This window comes from Syngnathus typhle, linkage group LG9 (assembly GCF_033458585.1).
Source record: "Syngnathus typhle isolate RoL2023-S1 ecotype Sweden linkage group LG9, RoL_Styp_1.0, whole genome shotgun sequence".
In the NCBI taxonomy this organism is placed as follows: Eukaryota; Metazoa; Chordata; class Actinopteri; order Syngnathiformes; family Syngnathidae; genus Syngnathus; species Syngnathus typhle.
Window position 1 is genome coordinate 8,354,303 of NC_083746.1, and position 22,446 is coordinate 8,376,748.

The 22,446-nt window shown below is 40.8% G+C and overlaps 1 protein-coding gene across 3 annotated transcripts in view; it reads left to right on the forward strand.

Moving 5' to 3' along the window:
* Positions 1-22,446, forward strand: part of thsd7ba (thrombospondin, type I, domain containing 7Ba) — an 89,160-nt gene that overhangs the window by 37,657 nt on the left and 29,057 nt on the right. For 2 of the 3 annotated variants that reach the window (XM_061287714.1, XM_061287716.1), the window contains 9 exons: positions 5,778-6,624; positions 7,391-7,639; positions 8,628-8,797; positions 11,002-11,160; positions 13,910-14,110; positions 17,302-17,493; positions 17,759-17,869; positions 18,571-18,802; positions 21,108-21,223. In XM_061287714.1, the coding sequence (XP_061143698.1) occupies positions 5,778-6,624; positions 7,391-7,639; positions 8,628-8,797; positions 11,002-11,160; positions 13,910-14,110; positions 17,302-17,493; positions 17,759-17,869; positions 18,571-18,802; positions 21,108-21,223 (2,277 nt within the window). The remainder of the gene's footprint in view (positions 1-5,777; positions 6,625-7,390; positions 7,640-8,627; positions 8,798-11,001; positions 11,161-13,909; positions 14,111-17,301; positions 17,494-17,758; positions 17,870-18,570; positions 18,803-21,107; positions 21,224-22,446) is intronic. The other variant, XM_061287717.1, reaches the window with a different exon arrangement.

Below are 22,446 nucleotides of genomic sequence, written 5' to 3' on the forward strand. Positions count from 1 at the left end.
GTAAGAAACAGAAACAAAACAGGGATGGAGGGCAGCCATTGCTGTGTGCAGCAGCCTGTCAGTAATCAGCATGTCAGTAATGTTGATTCCATTCATAACTCCCCCGATGAATAATGATAATCCAATTATGGCAGCAAATGGTGTGAATCACGATCGTTTGCTCCACTTTTCTCGTCGTGTCCGGGTTCAATATGTGAAATATTTCACATTAATGATCTCCAAGTCAACACTCCTTTAAGCATGATGGTCTACTCTTGTTGTGGTTCTAAATGTGGAGTCGTGATTCTCCTGGAACCTCCTGGATCTCCTTTGAGGGAGATCCATATACAGTGGTAAACCTACGAGTTAAATATGTTGCATGGCCAAGCTTGTACGTCAAATTGTTAAATTATCAAATTAAAGTACTGTTCACCCTCAGTGGAAAAACAAAATGGACAACTCTGATTTAAAAGTTCTTCATGGAGGACCAGCAAAGAGTCACCATAAATGAACATCAATGCATAAAAAGCCTTCATTGAATTTCTTTTCCAGTGGTTGAAAAAGTGCTCTTTAGTTCATTCAGTTGTCAGTACTTGAGCACCAAGTACTTGCCAAGTTGAAATGCAACATAGCTTGGCGTACTCTCGCTCTATATTAGAGGTGAAACAAAGCGGAACATTATCCTCCTCCTGAGAGAAGCTCGGGGAAAATCTCTCAACAGATGTGCAAGCATGACGGAATGTCAAAGTAAAGCGTACAGGTCGGCCGCAGATCGATCGAGCTTTAGCGCTGCAACTGCAAACAGCTGTATCCATGAAAATTCCATTAAACGAATTCCCTCTTGGCATTTATGTCATGTTTGAATCTGTGTTAAACAATTTGCTGGATGTTACATAGCTCGCTTCAAAAAACTTCAGAGTTGGAGAGCAGCTCAGATTTATCACAATGGTCACCATGGAGGGACCATGGCTACAATGGCCAGTATCATCACCCAAACACCTGGGCCCTTCTGCAGGTTAGAAGATATGGCCCTTAGTTCTGGTCCAGTGTGTAACAAAGCAACATCCCAGGTCAGTGGACGGCAGTGAGCAAGAGGAGTGAATGACATCGTATCCAATTACTTGTCACCTCGGCACAGGCTGCTCCGGGGACTTGAGAGAGCCACAGAAGACGAGCAATTGCACGGAAAGAGATTCAGATCGCCCCAGCTTTAGCTGCTTCCCGAGGCTCTAGTCACGATGTCTTAAAGCGAGGCAGACTAAAGCATACATACATTGATACCGGCAAACCCGGCATGTTCTTCAAAGTACGGCTTTCATGTACTGTATTTGTAAATATGAACCTTAAGGGAAACAAACATGGATTCCATTCACTTAACCGCCATTTTAAGTTTTTTTGGGTGGGATGTTGTCTTGTTATTGTGACGCAAATCGTCAGTGGAAGTGAGGCAGTTATCAAACATTGTCAAACGAGCTTTTGTCATTGTTGGTGATTAGCTAAAATTGAGGATAGCGAGGATAGTGTTAGCGCTCTGTCGGTCTTCCGCTGGGCTTTGTGGTTATTGTTTAGCATTCAAACAGAGCTAGTGCTGATCCTGTAAGGATGAATGCTGAATCTCAACTCTAGCCCGCTGGGTACATGAGCATATAGAAAAGCAGCCTGGGGGTACGGAATTCATTGGCGCAGAATGCTGAAGTTACTTTCGATCTGTTGACTTGAGCCAATGCGAGGTGCGTGCGGTACGAAAGGAAAACAAGGCAATGCACATTCCATTTTGTTGAACTTTTTAGGGAAATCATTGAGAAGTTTGCCTTAACATATAATTTGAAGCTTCACTTGTACTGATTGACACCTGACAAACATCAGTTTTTTTTAGAATAATTTCGCAATTTTCCGAATTTTTCCCATCACCATCCTGACGATTGATTGGTTACCTGTTGATAATCTGAAGATCTTCTGCATCGGCCTATATAAATATAACCGAGGAATGCTCATTAATGGCAAATAATGGAAGTGCGGCACTGGGGACATGGATGCATAATGTGGCCTGGTGGCATTTAATTAAAAAGTCTCGCGGCACACAATACAAGTCCAACTTAACTCCAACTGGGAGCTTAGAGATGGATGCTGGGAAAAGTGTCTGTGAGTAAGATGAGGAAGGAGGCGGTGACAGTGAGAGGAAATTACCTTCCATGTACTCCATAACGTGGTGGCACCCATTTTTAATCCTGTGAATTATTTCTCATCCCTCTGTAGTTAATCGGCTGTTCAATCTTTCATTGATGAACATCCGTTTTCCCAAAATAAACATCAATCGCTATGATAGGTAAGGGAAGGGGGGATTCATTATGTATGAGTGACAGTATGTCAACTCATGCAAGTGATTTAATGTGTGTTTATTCAAACGATATTCAAGTGTGAAAGGAGCAGGGGCAGGATGACACCGAAAGAGTACTACCGTATTTTTATCACGACCGCATAACCCAATTTTAGCAATCAGACTGAGAAGGAAGGTAAGAGAATGTTGGAATAGACTTCACTGGCAGGAAAATTGAACTCTATGGTACATCGGAGCAATGATTGAAGAGGATCGGTTGCTCTGCACTGTGAAACTTAAATCTTAGTCTGGGAAATGAATTTTTTTTTTGTCAAGTCAAAATTAAGGGAATAGGGTTTGAATTTGAACCCATATTCTATTTCACATTAATTGATTCCGTTAAATGTTGGCAGTAAGTAAAACATAAACCAAGGCTGAAACATTTGAAGGAGATATTCATTACAAACAAACATTTGGACAATAATAGCTTTTAAATTGCACACGAGGTGAACGATTGGGCACCCACATGTCCAGTTAATTCTTACTCAACTTGCCCAGTGCAGCTTTTACCAAATGTAATTAAAGGGACCAGAGACTTTTATCAAATGTAATTAAACGGACCAGAGGGAAAAGTCATTCCACTGTGCTCAGTTTTTTTTGTTTTTTCTTTTAGGACTGATTGCTGCCTGCTGCTTTTGATGAGATTGTGTATTGCTCTTGTTTGCTCCCAATTTGTATCCATCTGTGAGCCCCCAGGGCACAAGAGAATGCTTTAGAGTAGCTTGTTATTGCCATCTTTTGTCTGACTTCAAGTGAAGGCTGCTGGAAAAAAAAAATGAAAGGCTTATTCAAGCTACATGGCTCTTTTAATTTCTGTCTTTTTCAGTATTGTGTGATAATTGGCCTCTTAACTGAATCTTTTTACGGGATTTTAACATATACATATAGAGTCGAGAATAGCAAGGCGCCTCAGCGCAATAAGAACCGAGGCCGACTTCTTCATTCCTGAGAGGCGGACGGGTGTTGATGCTGACAGATCGAGTGCGAGATTATCCCGAGTTTAGGAGCGAGCTAATGCTTGTGTTCACTGGTTCTTCTGGCAATGGAATCGCTTAATCACACTTCCATAAATCATGCGTAGCCATTCCGGCAGGGTTTCCAAATGGCGGTGATCAAAGGACGCAAGTTCCATTAGTGACTGTGAGAACGTGTGCTTGGATGACAATCAGTGCAACTCTTTAGGTTTACTGTGTTTTTTTTATATTTATTTTATGAAATGCATAAAACTGTATGGGTGATTTCAAATTATTTCTCTAAATAATAGAGTCGTGCTTTTAACAATAAATATATATTTATCCAAAGTGGGGTATTTTGCTTAATATATTTCAAAAAATATAATAGCGGGTGTAGTTTGACAAAAAAAATCCCATCAATGCATTTTCAGATTAAGGCAAACAAACTCAATCAAATGCTCCAATGAACTATGACATCATTCAGTAATTTGAAATATTGCCCCCTTAAGCACAATATGCAATTTCAAAGCAGTGCCCGCTTGTTAAAAGCTGGTTCAGAAATAATGGATCCATTTGAAAAAAACATCTAGATGGCACGAGAATCCCATAATTACTCCTAATGACAAAAAAATCTAAATTTTCAAAAATAATCTGAACAGAGAATTCACATCTATTAATCAGTGATTTGAGTCATAAGATTTACAGTATATAGTATATTACCGTTTTTTTCCGTGTATAGTGCGCAATATTTTACTAATTTATTGTCCTAAAATCTGGGGTGCGTATTATACATGGGTACAAAGAAAAAAAAATTTAATTTTTTTTTTTTTAAATTTTTTTTTTTTTTTTTAAATAAAGTCATGGTACAACAAAACCAACAACAGGACTGACCGACAAAGTCGTGGAACAAAAAGACAGGGTGACATTACCAAAGACAGGAACAGAATGACAGTAACACATGCAATGATCCAACGGTGAGCGAGGGGCAGACAGGATTTAAATACAAAACACGTTACATCGATTGAGGTGACACAAGAAGAGCGGGGTGACACGAACAGAAACTATGGCAACCTAGACACATAGCAAAACTGGGGACGAGACATGACAAATCTCCCCCGAAATAAAACTCACCTTTCTTCTTGTTTGTTGTCAATCGCGCATCGCCCAACACACTTAGTAAAATTCATAATTGACGACACATCGTTTGATGCGATGGTGCAATCCTCGATGGTGTGTTATTGTCAAATATTGTTTGTTTTTTAATCTCCATCGCGGACCGGACGTCATACGGAGGCCGCCATTACAGATGCGCAGAACGGTTGCGCAAGACACGTCAGCTATATAAAGAGCGAGAGTTCAGTTCTCCACCTATTAGTTTCAATTCACAGTTTAATTAGCAGTTTCAATCAGCAAATAACAAAATGCGTATTACAGGTAATATTTTATTTCACAACACTTTGCCTTGTTCCTTTCGTCTCTGCTGTTCATTTCAAACACGCTCCATACGACCGCAATGCTCTTGTATCAGACGCTCGCTCGATCACCTGCTAGTTTGCCGTCTGTCACAATGTACCCTACACAAATCCGAAACATTTGTTGCGGCTCCGAGTCACGACGAGGGGCAAGTTTTGGTTTCCAAGGTTGTTTTTATTCCTCTTCAACGTATCTCCCATACAGAGCCGCCTCATTCCCCTGCGCACGGAGCGCGGTGGTGCGTTTAGGGGCAGTCGGAGAAATCAACGCCAACAAAAAAAATGACATCCAGCCTAGTTAAGACCATACCAAAGACTTTAAAAATGGGACCCATTGCCTCCCTGCGTGTGTGACGATCTTTGGGACTTAAAAAAAAAAAAAAAAAAATTAAAAAAATTTTTAAAAGATTCATAAAAATTGGGTGCGTATTATACATGGGTACAAGCTTTTTTCCAGCATCAGCATGCCATTGTTAGGGGTGCGTACTATACATGGGGGCGCACTATACACGGAAAAAAACGGTAAGACTCAGATGAAATTGTCTTTAAAAAAAAAAAAAAATTAAAAAAACTGCGAAAATGTGTGGTACACATTAAGTACACTACTGTCAATGCAACCAAGTTGACATCTTGGTCAAGGTCACTGTCTAAAATTTCCCTCGGGAAACCTTGCTGCTGATGTCAGTCAAGCTTCTGGTCGTTCCTCACATGGACTTGGGCAAACAACCATTTTGGAATTGAGCAACTCAGTGAATTCCTCCTTTGTGATACGAGACTTGCACTTGATTCCTATACATTGATTTGCCGCTAGCTTGATTGCTTTTGGTTCCATTCTTTCTTTCTTCATGAATAAAGTGATCATGAAGCTTAAGTGATTGGCCTAGAATCGTATTTGATTGCAAACTAGTAGAAAACAGCAATTTAAATCCCCCTGCATAGAGTTTAGATTTCTTTTTAATGAAAATGTTCTTGTTTGGTGTCTATGTGCTTCTCCAGGCCAGTGGGGTCATTGTATGGGTGAAGATTGCGGTTCCGGCGGAGTTCAAACCAGGACCGTCTGGTGTGTCCACACGGAAGGCTGGACCACCCACCGCTCTCACTGCAACCACATGGACAAACCCGAGAGTCGGCGGCATTGCTTTAAGGTGTGTGACTGGCACCAGGACCTCTTTGAGTGGGAGCTGTCCGCCTGGGAGGGCTGTGTTCTCGTACCTTTTTTTTCCAACGAGCTCAAGCTACGGACCACGGAGTGCATTACAGCTCAGCATGGGATCCAGAGACGCAAAGTGCAATGTCTGCGCACTTCAAACCGCACCGCGGTCACTTCGAGGATATGTGACTTCTTTTCCCAGAGACCACCAGTGGAGCAGGCATGTCTCATCCCCTGCCCGCAGGACTGCGTCGTTTCGGATTTCACCTCATGGTCGGGTTGTAGTAGGACATGCGGCAGCGGCCTGCAGCATCGGACTAGACATGTTCTGACCACGCCTATGTACGGCGGCGCCAACTGTCCAAACCTGACCAAAACCAGGACTTGTTCTGGGTCTGTCGACTGCCCTGCCGGGGAGGATGAGTACCAGTATAGCCTTAAAGTAGGAGCCTGGAGCGAATGTAGGCTCCCTCATCACAAAGATGACCTATTGAACGGTCGGACCATTGTGGATTTCAGTAGTAACAAGGAGAACAATACAGTCATGCTGCCCAGACATGACTCCCTTGACCGTCAACACCATCACGACCATCGTCACCATCGCAAATACCACATGTCGTGGGAGCTGGAGGTGGGATACCAGACGCGGCAAATCCGTTGCACACGCAGTGATGGGAAGAACGCAATGATGAGGTGAGATGACAAAATAGCAATAATGACAAGGATTACTTGTCATTGGAAACCACCATCCCATCAAAATTATACAGTGGTCACCCCTTGCTTGATGTCACCGGGCATACTTCAATTTTGCGATTCTGTAATTGGATTATCTTTCTCAGTTTAAATGTCCTGTTAAAGACCACATCAACATTGCGCCGAAGCACTATTGTGTTAAATGTCAAGCACTGCTCCTTTTCTGTTTGAACTGACTTTGGTATTTAGCTCTTTGATAAGAACAGAAGAACACAGGATGCACGCACGCACATGCACGGGATTTTGTTGTCACACTGCAGTAAATTGTCAGCAATTGATTTTTTATTTATTTTAGTCTCTAAATGTTGCCTTTGTGTGTGTTAATGCCCGAGACTGGTTAAACTGGGATGAAATAGTTATTTCCCAACTGAGCTCTGTTTCATTCTGTTTTCCTAATTACAGCCTAATTATACCAAATTCAATCAGGATTGTAGCCCTGTCTTAATAACGCGCCTAATTTAGCAGTTTAAATTGAACAATAGAAACGGTAATTAAATGACTAATCTTCTTGTTTCATGTTGATAGAATCAGCAATTGTGCAAAAACTAATTTCATGTCAGCTTCTGTAATTTAATTAAAAAAGTGTAGTTTAAGACGAAGGATTTTGAGAGAAGTTAAGGAACATACAATCTTGACATCTGCTTTTGTTACCATGTATAGTTTTGAACCCTTCTCACTCCACCGTGTTTATCGTCTCACCCTGCAGCCTCTGCGCCAAGTACAACTCTCCCGTGACCTACCAAGCCTGCGTGATGCCCAAAGACTGTCACACCTCTGATTGGCTTTCATGGAGTCCCTGCTCGAAGACCTGCCGATCTACCGACCTATCTCCCGGGTACCGTCTGCGGTCACGAGTCGTAACACGGATCCCACTGAGCGGGGGCAATAAATGTCCTGTCCTTGAGGAAAAGGAAGCTTGCAACATTATCGGGGATTTGCTTCCATCCTGTCCGAGGTCTGTTTTTTTTTTTTTTAGACACGTTTCTCATCATTACCATCCTCCGAACGGAATGTAAGGCTCGTATTTAATCTTCTATGCCCACGCTCTCAAAATTCATTCACATTTCCAAAGCTTTCTAACTAGAATGATTACGAGTATACCCAGAGGCTACAGATATTCATGATGTTGCTGTTCATTTAATTTGTCCCTTTACCTTAAGAATTGATTTTAATTTAATTTAATATCAACTCCTGCAGCAGTTAAAGGGGTTGTGGTCCATAGGGTCTGTCGTTGTTTTTCCAGTCACGCCGTTAAAGTAAGATGGTAGCTAATCACATTCAGTAAATAATGTAGTCAGCTTTGCTTTCCTGCAGGAATATCTTGTTTTATTTGCTATATATGAGAGGAGGATTCACATGATTAAGGAAAAACTCATTACGGAGAATAAGCATCTGATAGATTACTTAGGGTGGTTGTTCTGGAGAACTCCTCAAGTAATATTGCTTTTTGCTCCAGTGCACTTTTCATGACAATGACTGATCATTTGTTTAGAGGTTCTACAACCTTCCCTCACTGATTTGCATTTTTATCCCGAGTCAACTGTTGTTGTTGTTTTTTTTCTCCACAGTTATTTTCATATCAACAGACATCGGTGTGGCACCAAAAATGTAATTAGGTTAAGGCAGTATTCTCTTATCTGTCTTTCCCAAAGGCACTGTTAAAAATGGCAGTGACAACACACATCCATTATAATTCATAATGCAACTTCATAATAGAACTGGAATTATGAGAAGCTTAGTCTCCTTATTATCAACATACAATATAATTGCTTGAATTTTGCACTTTTGGTCACATCACATTTATTTTAGTAGCTTCTTTTTCATTCAAGTTAATTGGGATCAACCATTGGCTAATTGAAAACATTGTCACAAACCGGTCATGTCCATTAAGATGGCAAACTTCAAACTGTGTTCAAACCTTTTGGTCCTCTGGTCTCTTTCAGGTATGAGTGGAGGACCACCGACTGGAATGAATGCTTGGTTTCCTCTTTACTGAGCAAACTTGACCGGCGCTTGGCTAACATCAGTAGTCTCTGCGGAGGTGGGGTGCATACCAGAAAGACATACTGCGCTCAAGTTCTTGATGACTCAACTCCAGATCACAGGAAAGATGGTGAGACAAAACCACCGTCATCACGGCCCAGCTTTACTTTGAAGCGTACAAAGACATCGCGGCCATGCAAGAATGAAGAATAAAGTGCAAGCTGTGATGGCAAAGCTTAAGCATGTTCAAAGTATATATCAAAGCTTATCTTCAAGTACAGTAGACTCTCCTGGGAGCGACTTTACTCATTGGCGAAGCAGTTTCATTTAAAACTTAATCTGCATTGAGAGACAGCACATCCCGGTGCGGTGTGAAAATAGATAAATGCTAGCGAAGGGTTCGTATTGTTGTTTACGCCATCCGGCGAATACACTCGGCTGACATTGTAAGCATTTAAACCACAACACTAAGTAGTTGTCATCAATTTGAAAGTGTATTATGGCAACGCAGTGTCAGTTGTTGAGGATGAAGGAAGCTTGGCAAATCTTCTACAAACGTTGCTTCCACAGCAGTTTAAAGTGTCACTCTGTCCTCACTGGATAAGCTCTTGTAAAAACAGCAGTCTTCAGGGAGCATGTTTGCGAGAAGAATAAAACATCTGAGGCCGGGGCTAGTGGCCCGGTGAGACTATAAAGCTCAGAAAACAATTTAGCGAGACAGTGAAACAATTATTCACACCGGCTAAGGTGTGATGATACACGTTCCAAGGCGAAGCGGAACCATTTGCGTATTCAGTTCAACAAAACCGGAAAACATTTGTACCATTCAATATCTTGACATATTCATGCTGGCAGGGTACACGTTCTTAAAAACATGTTCATGTCAGGAAAGCAATGTAGTCATTACACAACAAATAATCACAATACTATAAAGCAATCATGTCATGGCCTTTAAGCAGTTTTGCAGAATTGGTCGAATAAAGTGCATTGCAAGGAAAGCCACTTAGCGCCCAAGAATATATAGTTTATGTCGCCTTACATTTCCGAAACTCTCTTTTTCTTTTTTTAAATAGAACACCATGTTGAGTCATTATCATTGTATTGTCAATGAGACCAAGCCATTTTCAAAACTTGGTCAATAATTTGTACAACAGACTGCAATAGTGTTATTATTTAGAATTTCAGAAACCTACATTAATGGCAAGTGTCCAATTGGAAAATAAAAGATAAATTCTAGTAACCTCGTTCCATATCATAACCTCAGTGCTTGGAGGTCAGAGGTTGTTTTTTATTTTTTTTAGTGTGCAGTATATCAATGAAGTGCTCTACGGTGCGGGACAAAGATCAATATGTAAGCTGCTGTGTTTACAACCCTGGCACAGCTTCGGGTGATGTAAAGCGATGTGGCTTCAACGCGGAGCGCTTCTCGAGCGCGACTTATTCGGAAAACAGTTTGCTGCTGTTGGATGTCTACAGCACCGTAATTGTCACCCGCAGTTTAGGGAACAAAGCCGATAAATATGTAATATGCGCTTTTATCCATGTGTTTAAGCATGCATGTTATTTCTACACAGAAGATCAAACACCATGTAAAATGACTCAGGGCAAGAAGACATTATGCAGGAAGGACATTTGCTGAATCTCTCTTTGGGCTCTCATTTAAATGGAAATGTGATATTCACTGATGTGTGGAAGTGCATCAAACTGGAATATTAGATTAAATAAAATCTCTTATTGTGGGCAGGGCGGAAATTCTTTCTTATAAAGAATTATTCTACCATCTAAGACCGATGTTTTATGATTGTCCGCAAATTACACAAGCATTAATTTGTTGTGGAAAAAGGCCTGCCATAATTCCCAGACTATAAGACACACCAGCTAAAAGTACTGTTTTGTTCATATATAAGCCGCAGGTGTTTTAATGTTTAATTTCCATCAGAGAATATGCATAAATCAAAAACATATCAGAAAAATCCATAAATAAACTCCACTGGACTATAAACCGCAGGGTTCAAAGCTTAAAAAAAAGTAGTGGCTTATAGTCCGGAAAATACGATACATTTGAATATTAAGATGAGTCAGTCATGTAAGTTTAAATTGTACCAATTTGTTAAAATAGTTACTCATTTTCAAATCTAAGAAACAAAATGCCTATTGAGGCTCTAAGACAATTAAAGAAAACAACAACAATTATTCTATTTTAACCATTTCTAGGCAAACAACAGGTATGCAGTCCTGTATATCCTTGCAAGTAGCGTAGTAAAGACATTCACGCTACTTCCTGTGTGTGCTGAAGCTTTACTTAAACCAGCTGCGTCCCTCATGCTTGCACAGTGTCCAGGCCTGTGACTGCCAGACTGTGTGCGGGTCAAGAAGCCCCCCCGGCGGTCAAGAACTGCTCCATTCCCTGCCAACATCGCTGCCTGCTCTCCCACTGGTCATCCTGGGGCACCTGCGTACATGACAGCTGTGAAGATCCACAGGGGAAGAAAGGTATTGGATTACCCTTTCCCTGGTCTGCTAATTTAAGAGAAACAAACAAGTTGATAATCGGTAATTGTTTTTCTTGACGCAACTTGAATGTGATACATTATTGCAAATTAGCTGAAGTTAATGTAGGGCACTGGTTAGCACGTCCGCCTCACAGTTCAGAGGGTGCGGGTTTGATTCCGTGGGGACAAGCGGTACAGAAAATGGATAGTTGAAGTCACATTCGCAGTATCCATCCAGCAATCCGTCTGATAAAAAAGAACTCCCCTAAATATGTAGCTAATATGACTTGAACTTGATACAGATAATTGTACAGATGGGCAAGATATGGAAATTAGCGGGCGGTAGGGAAATATCTATTTGCCGCTGAGTTTCATAACAGATTGCCATGTTATATATTTACAGCCAGCTGCTCGTGGTAACTGAGTTGAGTACTTTCAATGTAATCAAGCAAATTTAAACAAACCGAAGAGCTGTTGCGAAAGCTAAGGATTTCATTTGAGAGGTGTGCAATCTTCTGAATAAACAATCACTATAACAGCAGTAATACAGCAAACACTGAGGTAGATAGGAAGGCTCAATTAAGAGACCATATGAGTTTTTGTCTGATCTACAAATGAGAAGTCCGCCATGAAAAAAAAAAGCAACACACGAACGAGCCATGACTGAGGAAAATCGGAAAGCGAGTGTGCCGGTGTCTCAGATCTCCATCCCCAGGAGGTTTGAAGAGATGGATAAGATGCTTTCCGAGTGCGTGCAGTCGTCTGGCATGCCGGAAGCCTTCAGCAGGATGGGGCTGTCTCGCCGCCTTTCGGAGCAGGTGAACACGTGTGTCGCAGCCTTTAGACAGACACTCCATGTATGTGTGAGCGGTTCAAGGCTGTCAGTGTGTTAGCGCTCTGCTAAAAGGGCATCGCGACCTCATCGCTGTCGTGCGTAAATGTGCATGAAAGGGCCCCGGGGAACAACTGAAGTGTGGATTGTTCAGGTCAGTGCCCACACCGGTCTCCACGGGACCACGGAAGCGCGACTCCCAGACAGCGTCATTAATATATTTTGCTGGGTAGAAGACGCGGCATCTGCTGTTTTGCACATCTTTCTTCTCGAGTGACGCGTTATGTTGAGGCTTTAGTAGACCCAGAGCACGTGAAGGAAACCATACAATATCGAAAGAAGTGGGCCCTGTTGGAAAATTGTTCCAATGTGTTTGCTTGAAGTCCTTGGAATGGAGTACCCTCAAGGTAGACCAAAGGGAAAGTTTGCAATTTAAAAATGAAAAAAAGCATTTCCTACCCTGTTCTGTGAAAAATACTTTCCAATCTTTTGCCTCTAATTTGAATTTAAAGAAACCATCACGCCTGAGGAAAAACAACCAATCAGAGAGAGAAACCATGACTGACGAGATGTCAATCATTTGTTGTGCACTCGAGGGCACACTCGAAGCAAATTTTCCAGAAATTGCTTACTTATTGCATTTGATCATGCAAAATTGCATGTGGACATAACATTAACCCTAAATCAAAATCATGCCGGAATACAGCACGAAACGAAAAATATCAATGCTGTGTCAGCGGTATGGTTTACTTGTTCAATAGACTGTGAATTACCCTGCAGTAAATACTTTTTGTCTTCTACCCGACTCACTGTTCTTATCAGATTTGACTGTGATTTAATGTAAACACTTTTGACTGCGGGGTTTATTTAATAGAGCTTTTGTAATTATTTTACTCGAGGTCACGGCACTGACAGGAGTGCTGTATCTTCACACAGTGCTGTAGCTCACCTGCCTGAAATAACCAGCATGACCAAGAGGCATATCAATTATTAACATCACTTCGTTACACCCTTGCCAAAATAATTTTTTTTTGCGGTGTGGATTTCAGCAGCGGGGCATCGCTGCAATCGATCCACACCGTCTCTCGTCTTTAAGCTTCCTCATAGACCGAAGCTACAACTCGGATCATCCTCCTGAACCTGTGGGTCATGTTCGTAGATTGTTGGAGGATGTATTGTGGAGGTTCTGACCCTCCTGGAGATTAGATGTTCCACCTGTGGAAGGAAATAACGTAAGACCTTTGTGCCAAATGTCAGGTCTTTGTTAAAATTGAGTATAGCAGAAGATGAATGGGGCTGTTGCTCCACTGTAGTGGAGACACCCCAAAGAAGTGGTCAGAGGCAAGTTTACATTATTTAATCTCCAAAGTTTCTCTTTGTCATCCAGGAATTGAAAAGCCTCAATAGTTACTAAAGTTGGTTCTTTTCGAATAAACCGTTCAGTCATGTCCAGTCAGCAAAGTGTGTATTTATTTGATTTGAAAGAGAATGACTTCAATTACAAGACAATTTCATGCTTTAGAGTGAATTATGGGCCTGAAATAAAATGAGGGAGAGGCTTGATAATAATATTGCTAAATGATGTTGGATTTACATCATTCAGAAATTCTAGTATTTTAGCATTTTTATGTGTGTATAGGCATGTATAGTATACAAGGTGTGTGTGGGGGGATTAAAATTGCACACAACGGAAAAAAAGCACAAAACCAATACTAAAACAGTTTAAAATAAAATATAAAAAATCTATTTCAAATATAATTTAAAATTCAGATTCCACCAAATTTAAAAACTAAAACTAAAAAAATATATTATGAACATTCCAAAATTATTATGGTCCTGGTGTTTATACCAAATGTATTATGTATTGCAACACCCAACCTCTATTTTTTCTTTTTTCTCCTTGGGTCTTCCCTGCCAGGTTTTATACAAAGGAGAAGAGAGGTGCTGTGGGCATCCAGCAGCAGTCCACTGGATGTCTGCCCTCATCTGGTGGAATCCATCCCCTGCGAGGATCCAGCTTGCTACCTGTGGCAAATACAGCAAGGCGAATGTACACCCAACAAAAGCACTTGTGGTCCTGGAACTTCGGTCCAAAGTGCAAAGTGCATCAGTGCTGAAGGTACTTCTTTCTTAAACTATAAAATACTGACATTATTTAAAAGGAGGTTGTTTTTATATGGGCAGCTCACAACTTATCCTCATGATCAAATAAGCACTAATTATTATTGTATTGATATATTCTTATTTTTATTTTCCATTCGTTATTGATGATGTAAACCACTGAGAAAAATGTTCATACTTTGTAGAAGTTTGACTTTCATTATGCATAAGCTCAATTAAAAATTAATCATTCTTTTTTTTTTTTTAAACCACAGTTAAACTAGAATTTCAACAAGTAATATGTGCAACATTGTGATAAATGTATTATGTGATTCTGTTAATTATTCATGAAATATCCATCACTGCATTAGTTGCAGAAAAGATTCAATGATCAAAAGTTCCATATCCTCCATCCTAAACTCCTTCCACTCTTCATTCTTTCCGTCATTAGTTGCCCATCCGCTAACTAATCATCCTCCATCACCCACTTAAGTCGATACATTTTGACAGGCAAAGCGTCTTGTTGGATATGAGGAAAAAGAATGAAATTAGCAAACTTGAATCCGGGTGAAAGATAGCTGACATGTTGAGCGCCGTTTCACTTTTGATTGACTTGTGAGACCCTCCGAGTGCACAGAGTCAAGGCCACCTCAGAGCCAAGTCGGTGTAACAATGAAAAACGACAAGTTAAAGCGCCAGTGAGGCATTCTAATTAGTTGGCTGGATCACCTCAGCTGACACCTCCATGTGAAAAGAGCACTTTTCTGACTCGATCTCCTCACCTGAGATATTCTTAATTCTTCCCCAAGCTTTCGACCGTGACTGAAAGTTGAATTCTCTCCTTTGTCGCCACGGGAGACCTTCCCTGCAGCATCTTTATAACAACTTCTGCTCATCCAGCACCTCCATCTCCTCTCTCGTCAGGGCACCAGAAATATCTTATTCTGGGGGAACCTCCAGTGCCCCCCTTGGAGCTTGCAGAATCACTTTTTATTTTTATTTTTTATAAGTAGTGCCGACTGCCCAGAGATTGCTGGCTGGGATAAAGTGGTTCGGATGGATGGACGGACGGAACTGCTAAGTTCAAGAACATTCCATTCTGGGGTGCTGATTAAAGCCCAATTTGTTCCGATTCATAAACTTTTGTGTGGTCAAACTTGGCCACCATAAAACTTATATAAATTCTACAGACAAAATTTAAACATGGGTTCAGTGCAAAGCTGAGTCACTTCTCTAATGAATTTAATGCAGTGCTGCTTGCTTGCAGCTCCTTATTACAATTGAACGAAGGTGTTCCAAAAACAAAGACATAAATTAGCTTCGTTTTTGATTACCGGTAATCAAAAGTGTATGGATGGTTTGCTCGCTCATCACTATTCTCTGTCTACTTGTATTGTTTACAACCAAATTGTGTTAATTTCAAAAAGCTTCACAGCATAGGCTTCAAATTGATTCTGAGGCCCGGCCAAGAGAGTCATTGCAGGGTTATTCCAGGATACTTGACGGGAGAACGCCTCAATCTTGGCAATATACAATCCGACCATACTCCTAATTACATTGTGCTTCATCTATTCTCTTGGCCTTGCCAGCCGTCTATTCAATTCACTCCACATAGGAGACGTCGTCCTCGGTGTACGCGGATCAGCAGCTGCAGTGTGAAATGTCTGTACATCTTCATCAGAGCCTGTTTGTTGATAGAAACGACTCGTGATTACACACCATTTCAAGTACTGACACCTTCATTATCCCAAATTGAGCGAGTTTATCATAACTGTATGTATTGTGTTTCAGTGCCGATATGATTGGGCAGGTCTGCTTCAGTCGATCCACTCTCGGCCTACTTTATCAGGCTCCATTCTCTCTGATGTTCAAGTTTAATTGGCAATCACAAATACTGTGGAAGCTTGAAAGTTAAACCTAAAATCCCACGCTTTGGAAATTGCTTTCAAGCTTGCATGGATGAGTGTCCAACATTATACGATTTGGAATGTTTTCATTTTGAGCCCAATCCAACTGAACGCTTTTTACCGTCTACCTGAGCAAACTCTTTTGGATCTGAAACAATCATGCAACTTGTTTAAACGACAGTAAGAGTATCAAGCCCACCTCTCATAAATAATCATCAAAAATTGATAGCTTTTCCGTGACCCCTTTTGATAGTAACCGCAGTTTATTTTAAAGTGCCTCATTTTGCAATGTAGCTTTGTCGGGCCATCTGAGCGGATTGAGTGTATTTATTGCCTTTCAGGCAAAGGTGAGAGGATTATCTATAACGACCGCAGTTAAAAGATTCATCGGCGGGTGGGCGAGCAGAACAAAAATCATTTCAATAGGTAGCGGCGGTATTATCTGAAAAGAGCAGCAACTACCATTCCCTGTATTAATATTTCAAAAGGACCTCAGGGCAGCCATCTATTTGCAGAGTTCCCCCACCCGTGGTGTCTCTTCTTTCACACACCCAAGTTGTGACTTTAGATGTTAACGCTCGCATATTTCCTTTGTTTATTTGTATTCCAATCATTTCCGCATAAATAGATTGATGTGTAATTAATTTTTGCATATTCACATACAGGCCTCAAGCAATTAAATGTTGTTTTCTATGAGCTGACATATTCTATTTGTTCATTGTGAAACTAGACGTAATAAAATCAATTCTAAACTGGTCAGAAGTTGTTGTTCACTATATAATTGCCATAGGCCGTTGCCCTGATGTCACCGATGGGATTTTATGAGTGCCTTCAGTCGACTAATAGCTTCACTGTAAACACCGTAGCTATTTTAGTAGCTGGAGTGAGAAAAGTGTCGCTTTATGGACAAAGGGTTTCCAAAATTCCCTAAGGAGTCGTCCGTATGTGTGTAATGAAGTGATCCCCACATTTGCTCTCTAAACTGTTCTTCTCTTACACTGAGGAGAATATCCTGGAGTGGAAATAAAAGAACACATTTGTGTCAAATGTGCCCTTGGGTTGTGATTGATTAAAAACATTTTCTTTTTCAATACGTTCAAATAAAACCATTGAAGCTGCTCTATGTGAAGGTTTTGTAAACATGCTATACAGAATTGTGAGAAAGAATCATAGCTAATAGTTAACTGGGAGCAGTTATGAATATTTTATTAGTGCAAGATAAAGGATGAAGGACACGCTGTAAAAACTGCAGTACATCTGCAGTTTCATTTATTTTCAAGTCTTATTTACTTCTCATATCCAGGCGAGGATGTGCCCACGACGTACTGCACGGAAAACCCTCCACCGACGCAGGCGCCTTGCGAGGTGGTTTGTCCTGCCGACTGCGTTCTTAGCCTCTGGTCCTCCTGGTCCCCCTGCTCACACAGTTGTGCTTCGAAAACAGCAGAGGGTCGACAAAGTCGCACTCGTACTGTCTTGGCCCTCCCTGGAAAAGGTAAGGCGGAACCCTGCATACTTTTTCTCCCCACTTGCACATTTCCAGCTCACCTCTCCATCTGTCGGTAGCAAACGGCGAGGTGATCATTTTGTCGCCCAAACCTTCACTGCTTAGCCCTAACGACACCTTGAGAAGAGGCTCCAAATGTTAAATGTGACAATGACTGGTGGAGCCAGAAACCAACTGGGAATATGTCTGACATTCTGCCACAAGTAAAATTCTCACAGTGCTAATATGCCCCCCCCCCCCCATTTCCTTGCAGTAGGGCTAAATGCTGGAGTCCATTGTAAATGTTTGTCCCTTAGTCAAGGCCAAACCGGGAACAGAATGTTCCCAAGATGTAAAGTGTCAAGGGCACAAAGAGAACACATAGGTAGGTGCTTCCCTATCGATCCCTGGAACAGACTTTTGTGTCGTTTTTCTGAGAAAGAATTGTACTGCAACCTCAGTGATCCGGTCATGCATAAAAGCAGAGGCGTAGCCAAGCCGGGGCGAGCCGGGGCGGCGCCCCGGTTAGGACTCCCTGCGCCCCGGTTGAAAAAAATCGAGCTCTTTCGATTCTTCATTTTCATGGCGTTTTTTTCTTTCGATCTTGCGCGAATGTGCTTGCGCTATTCTATGTGCGCGATGTTATCCATTCACCGTTTGCCTCCCGGACCCGGATGTTGTTTTAGAGATCAGCGAAAGGCGTGGGTGATGTTCGATTTTTTTTTTCCTGTGGGCGTGCGCCCCTACTGGAAAAATTCCTGGCTACGCCTCTGCATAAAAGAAAGAATGCCAATAACTTAATCGTATGCAAATTTATTTTTGTTGGCATATTCTGCTCAAATATGATATTAATAGATGTGTTATAAAGTACAGTTTCATAGAGGGCAATTTTCCTTCGTAGAATATGTTTCAAATTTGGGCGGGTTGCTGTTTTGGGGAATGCTGGAATGGTTTAATGTCATTCCCATTGATTTCAATGGAGAAAGATGATTTGGGTTACTAGAATGCATCTTGATGGCTTTACCTCGTTTATGCATTCACCTGACGTGCATTAAAGCAACCTCTGTATATGTATGTTTGACCCAGATGGGAAAGAGTGTCCAGGAGCTCCAGCTTTGGAGGAGTGGAGAGTTTGCAATGACCATCCCTGCTTGGTTTTCTATTGGGAGGCTTCAATATGGGGGCCCTGCATTAATGATAGTGCGGATTACAACCGAACTTACTTCCGGAATGGCACCGCCACTTGTGCTATGGGAGTCCAAATTCGTAAAGTCACTTGCATGAAGATGGTGAATGGTGGATCTGTTGTCAGCAAAAGGTAGGATGTGCAACATGCTCTTTCTGTTCTTTTAAATCTAAACTGTATTTTGAAAGGATTTTGACATTTATATACAAACCGCTTAGTTTTTCTTTTGTTAAAGTATGAGGAATTAGATTGTGGAGTCCCATGTGAACATGTAAATTGTGTGGGGATTCGATTTATTTTTGCTCATTTAGGATATTTGGCATATTTGTTTCATTTTTGGGATTTTAAATGATTCTCAGAGGAATTTTCCTTCCTTGACTTTTGTGTATTTCCCTTTTCATTTATTCTTTTACCATTGGTACTACTCTAAACAAGGCAATTCCAAACCGTGTTATTTTTACAATGCTAATGCTGGCGTCAGGAAGGTGCATACATAATTCATAACATTTTGCCCTTCCTTAGCTCCATATATTATTGACAGTGCTCCAAACTGAATTATAGAAAGGATTTTTACCCCTTACCCCTGTGCTACCTCCTACACAGCAGTTGTTATGAAAAGTTGACAATGTAGCAACAGGTTGTCCTTTAGCCGAGTAGATGCTAATGTAAAACCACCATGCTTTGCTTCATTCATCACTTATGATGCATTGCTTTTTATGGCTGGATTATTATTATTCATATATGATAATAATTGCATTATTTGCTTACTTATGTCACTTATTTTCCTGACTGGAAAAAATAGAACATTGTTTAAATAGATGAAAAAGATCAGTGCATCTTCTACTCAGGTGTTGATGTCATCGTTTTTTTTTTGTTTTTTTTTAACTGATCGGCTCTAAATATATCCCATCTCCAGATTTTCGGAGTTGTCACATTACTGTGCCTATTGGCATGCATCGTTACAAAACAGAGAAGGAGGATAAAGTTAAGGAAGGAAAGTTGCATGTCGCTTTTTGTACTTGGGCAGACTGTGATCAGGTTCCTTGTGCCTCCTGACTTTCTGCTACTGGCAGAATGTGGCACCATACTGAGACTCAAGTGGGACCTGGATCTCAGTTGCCAGGTCGAGTTAGCAGGGGGTTGGGGAAAATGCTCTGCGCCTGATGTCTGTGTGTGCGGACTCCTGGTGGATGAAGACATCGAAGCATATGATTTACTGTACATAGCCGCGTGAATTCTGAAATGCTTCAAAATTGCAGCATTGACAAAAACACTGCCGGCGGCCTGTCATAAATAGACGATACAAACGATCTGACAGCCTAAACAAAGCGAATTCAGTGGTTAAATAATAGTGATGTGCTTTAAAAAAATGTGTCCTTGAAGCGGAAGGAACGTATTGGTGAAGTGTTTACCTCACCTTCCTTTAGTCAGGTTTAATAAGCAGCCATTTTGTGAGCTTTAATTGATTTTTTTTTTTTTCTGCGTAAGTCCCCAGGGTCTTATTGGAGCTAATAGTGGACTGCTGATGCTCTGCTTGTAAACACACATTCACATTAGCGTTTAAAGAATTGCCATGAAGCAATAGACTGCCTTTTGACGATTTTTGTTTATTAAACATTAGTAAAAGTGCCATAATGCTTTGTATCGCAAGTTAGTAATCAATTGGCCATAATTAGTCAATGAAGGTTTCCTTAGGGAGGCATTAGATTTTATCAATCGCATAACATCACTTCATTAGGAAGCCATTGCGATAATTAAGGTGACGATTCTCAGCACTAGTGTGCTTGAGAGATCAGAGGTGCCACGAGAAAAAAAAGGTACAATTTCACCTCGTTTGTGTGAAAATGAACATTTATGACATTCATCTTTGCTAATCTTTCTATGCCAGGGACAGGCATAACTTGTCGAACTAATGAGGATGAGCACTTGAGACAATCGATGGATGGATGCGAGGATTAAGCAGTTCCCCCCCCCCCTTTTTTTTTTTTTTTTTAGCTCTGCTCATTAAATTTCTACCGGCAACCTTTCCAATTTATAATGGTAATTATACATGTTGATGTGTGTTTTTTTTTTTAAACGATCCCAAAAAGTAAATTCCAAGATTTGTCTCTAAATCCATATTTGAAGAGAATTGCGTAACACTTTAAATTGTATGTAAAGTCTAAGAAGCAAGTGGCCCTAATCTGCTAGACATCATGCGTGAGACAACTGTATTGTATTTATTTCGTTTTTATCCGTCGACATTTTGCCTAGGCTCGTACAAGCAGCGGGACAAATAATCAATCATGTTTCCTGCAGGGAGATGTGTGATGTCAAGGACGGGGCACTTGTTTCACTGCACTGTCCTGTTAGTGTTACCGGCAAGACTCTGAACATTTATCACTCATCACCTGAGGGATGGGTACAATATAGGAGCGCTGTTTATGTGTGCGTGCAGATGCCCAGATTCTGCTCGTCCGGTAGCGATCCGGCCCTGTGTTCTTCCCTGCGTGAAAGACTGCATTGTGACACCCTTCAGTGAATGGACGGCCTGCCCATCAACCTGCATGCCAGGTAGCCTTGAGCATACTTTACTGAACCTATTTGAGAATTGTACTATTGCCCGATGACGGCTGGGATATGCTCCAGCATGCCCGCGACCCCCGTGGAGACAAAGCGCTACAAAAAATGGATGGATGGATTTACAGAAATGCCGTGGCGAGATTCTGAACTTTAGCTCTAGGTTTTGATTTACCGCTGTTTCCTTTTTTTTGTGTGTGTGTGAACTGAAGTATTTGCACTATTTTTCCATCATTTTCAGGGTCATGTGTATAGTTTATACTATAACCAATTCATACCACATTTTTATTATGTTTGTGTTTTGTGACCCGTACACGTGTGCCTTGAGATACAAGTTTAATTTGTTTAGAGACCATGGTCGTAATTTAAAATATTAGTATGTTAAACAAATGTTCCCACTAAAATGAATAGAAATGCCATTAATCGGTTCTCGTCACCCCGCCCAGAAAAAAATGTTTTTTTTTTTTTTTATAATGAGAAAAATTACACGATTACTGTGTAGTCTGCCTTTTAAACATTTGTGCTAGTTCTTCAAGCAGGCACAAAACGAATAAGAATTGACTAAGTGACTCGGTAAGATGCTCTAATGTCATTGTCATGTTTCGTAGCGAATATACAATATATACCTTTTAATTTATTTGTGTAAATGTGTACACCGCTTGTATCGCTCACAAGTCAAAGTGAAAATTTGGCCAAATAATGGCTCATCTTGCAAACCACTGTTTCTGAATCATGGAGTGAAATTCTATATCTAACTCAAATTCAAAAATGCATTTGGATATTTGAGTGTCTCTCCAAACGATTACCCTGCCTCATGCGCCATTGATTTTTTTTTCCCCCCTTCACTAATATATAAAATATTACATTGGCTTATGGATTACTAAAAAAAGATACTTGATGGAAAAATAAATATTCAAAACAATTGCGCCAGCAACTCATCTCTATAAATATTCTTTGGCTCATTGAGCTGCTGATGATGCAGTCACATTTCATTTGACCATTTTTAATGTGTGGTGATTAGTCTGTGGTCGTTATGTCGTATGTCCAGAAATTAAGGAATGTTTGTTGCACAAAATTAAAGTCATACACAGGCACACTAATTATTATCAATCAGCTTGGACGATACTTGTTTAGGAATCATGCACTCAAAAGTTTTGACTTTGAGAATGGTTGAAATAGGCAAAAACATGGAAAGTCAAATTGATCTAAAAGCTGCT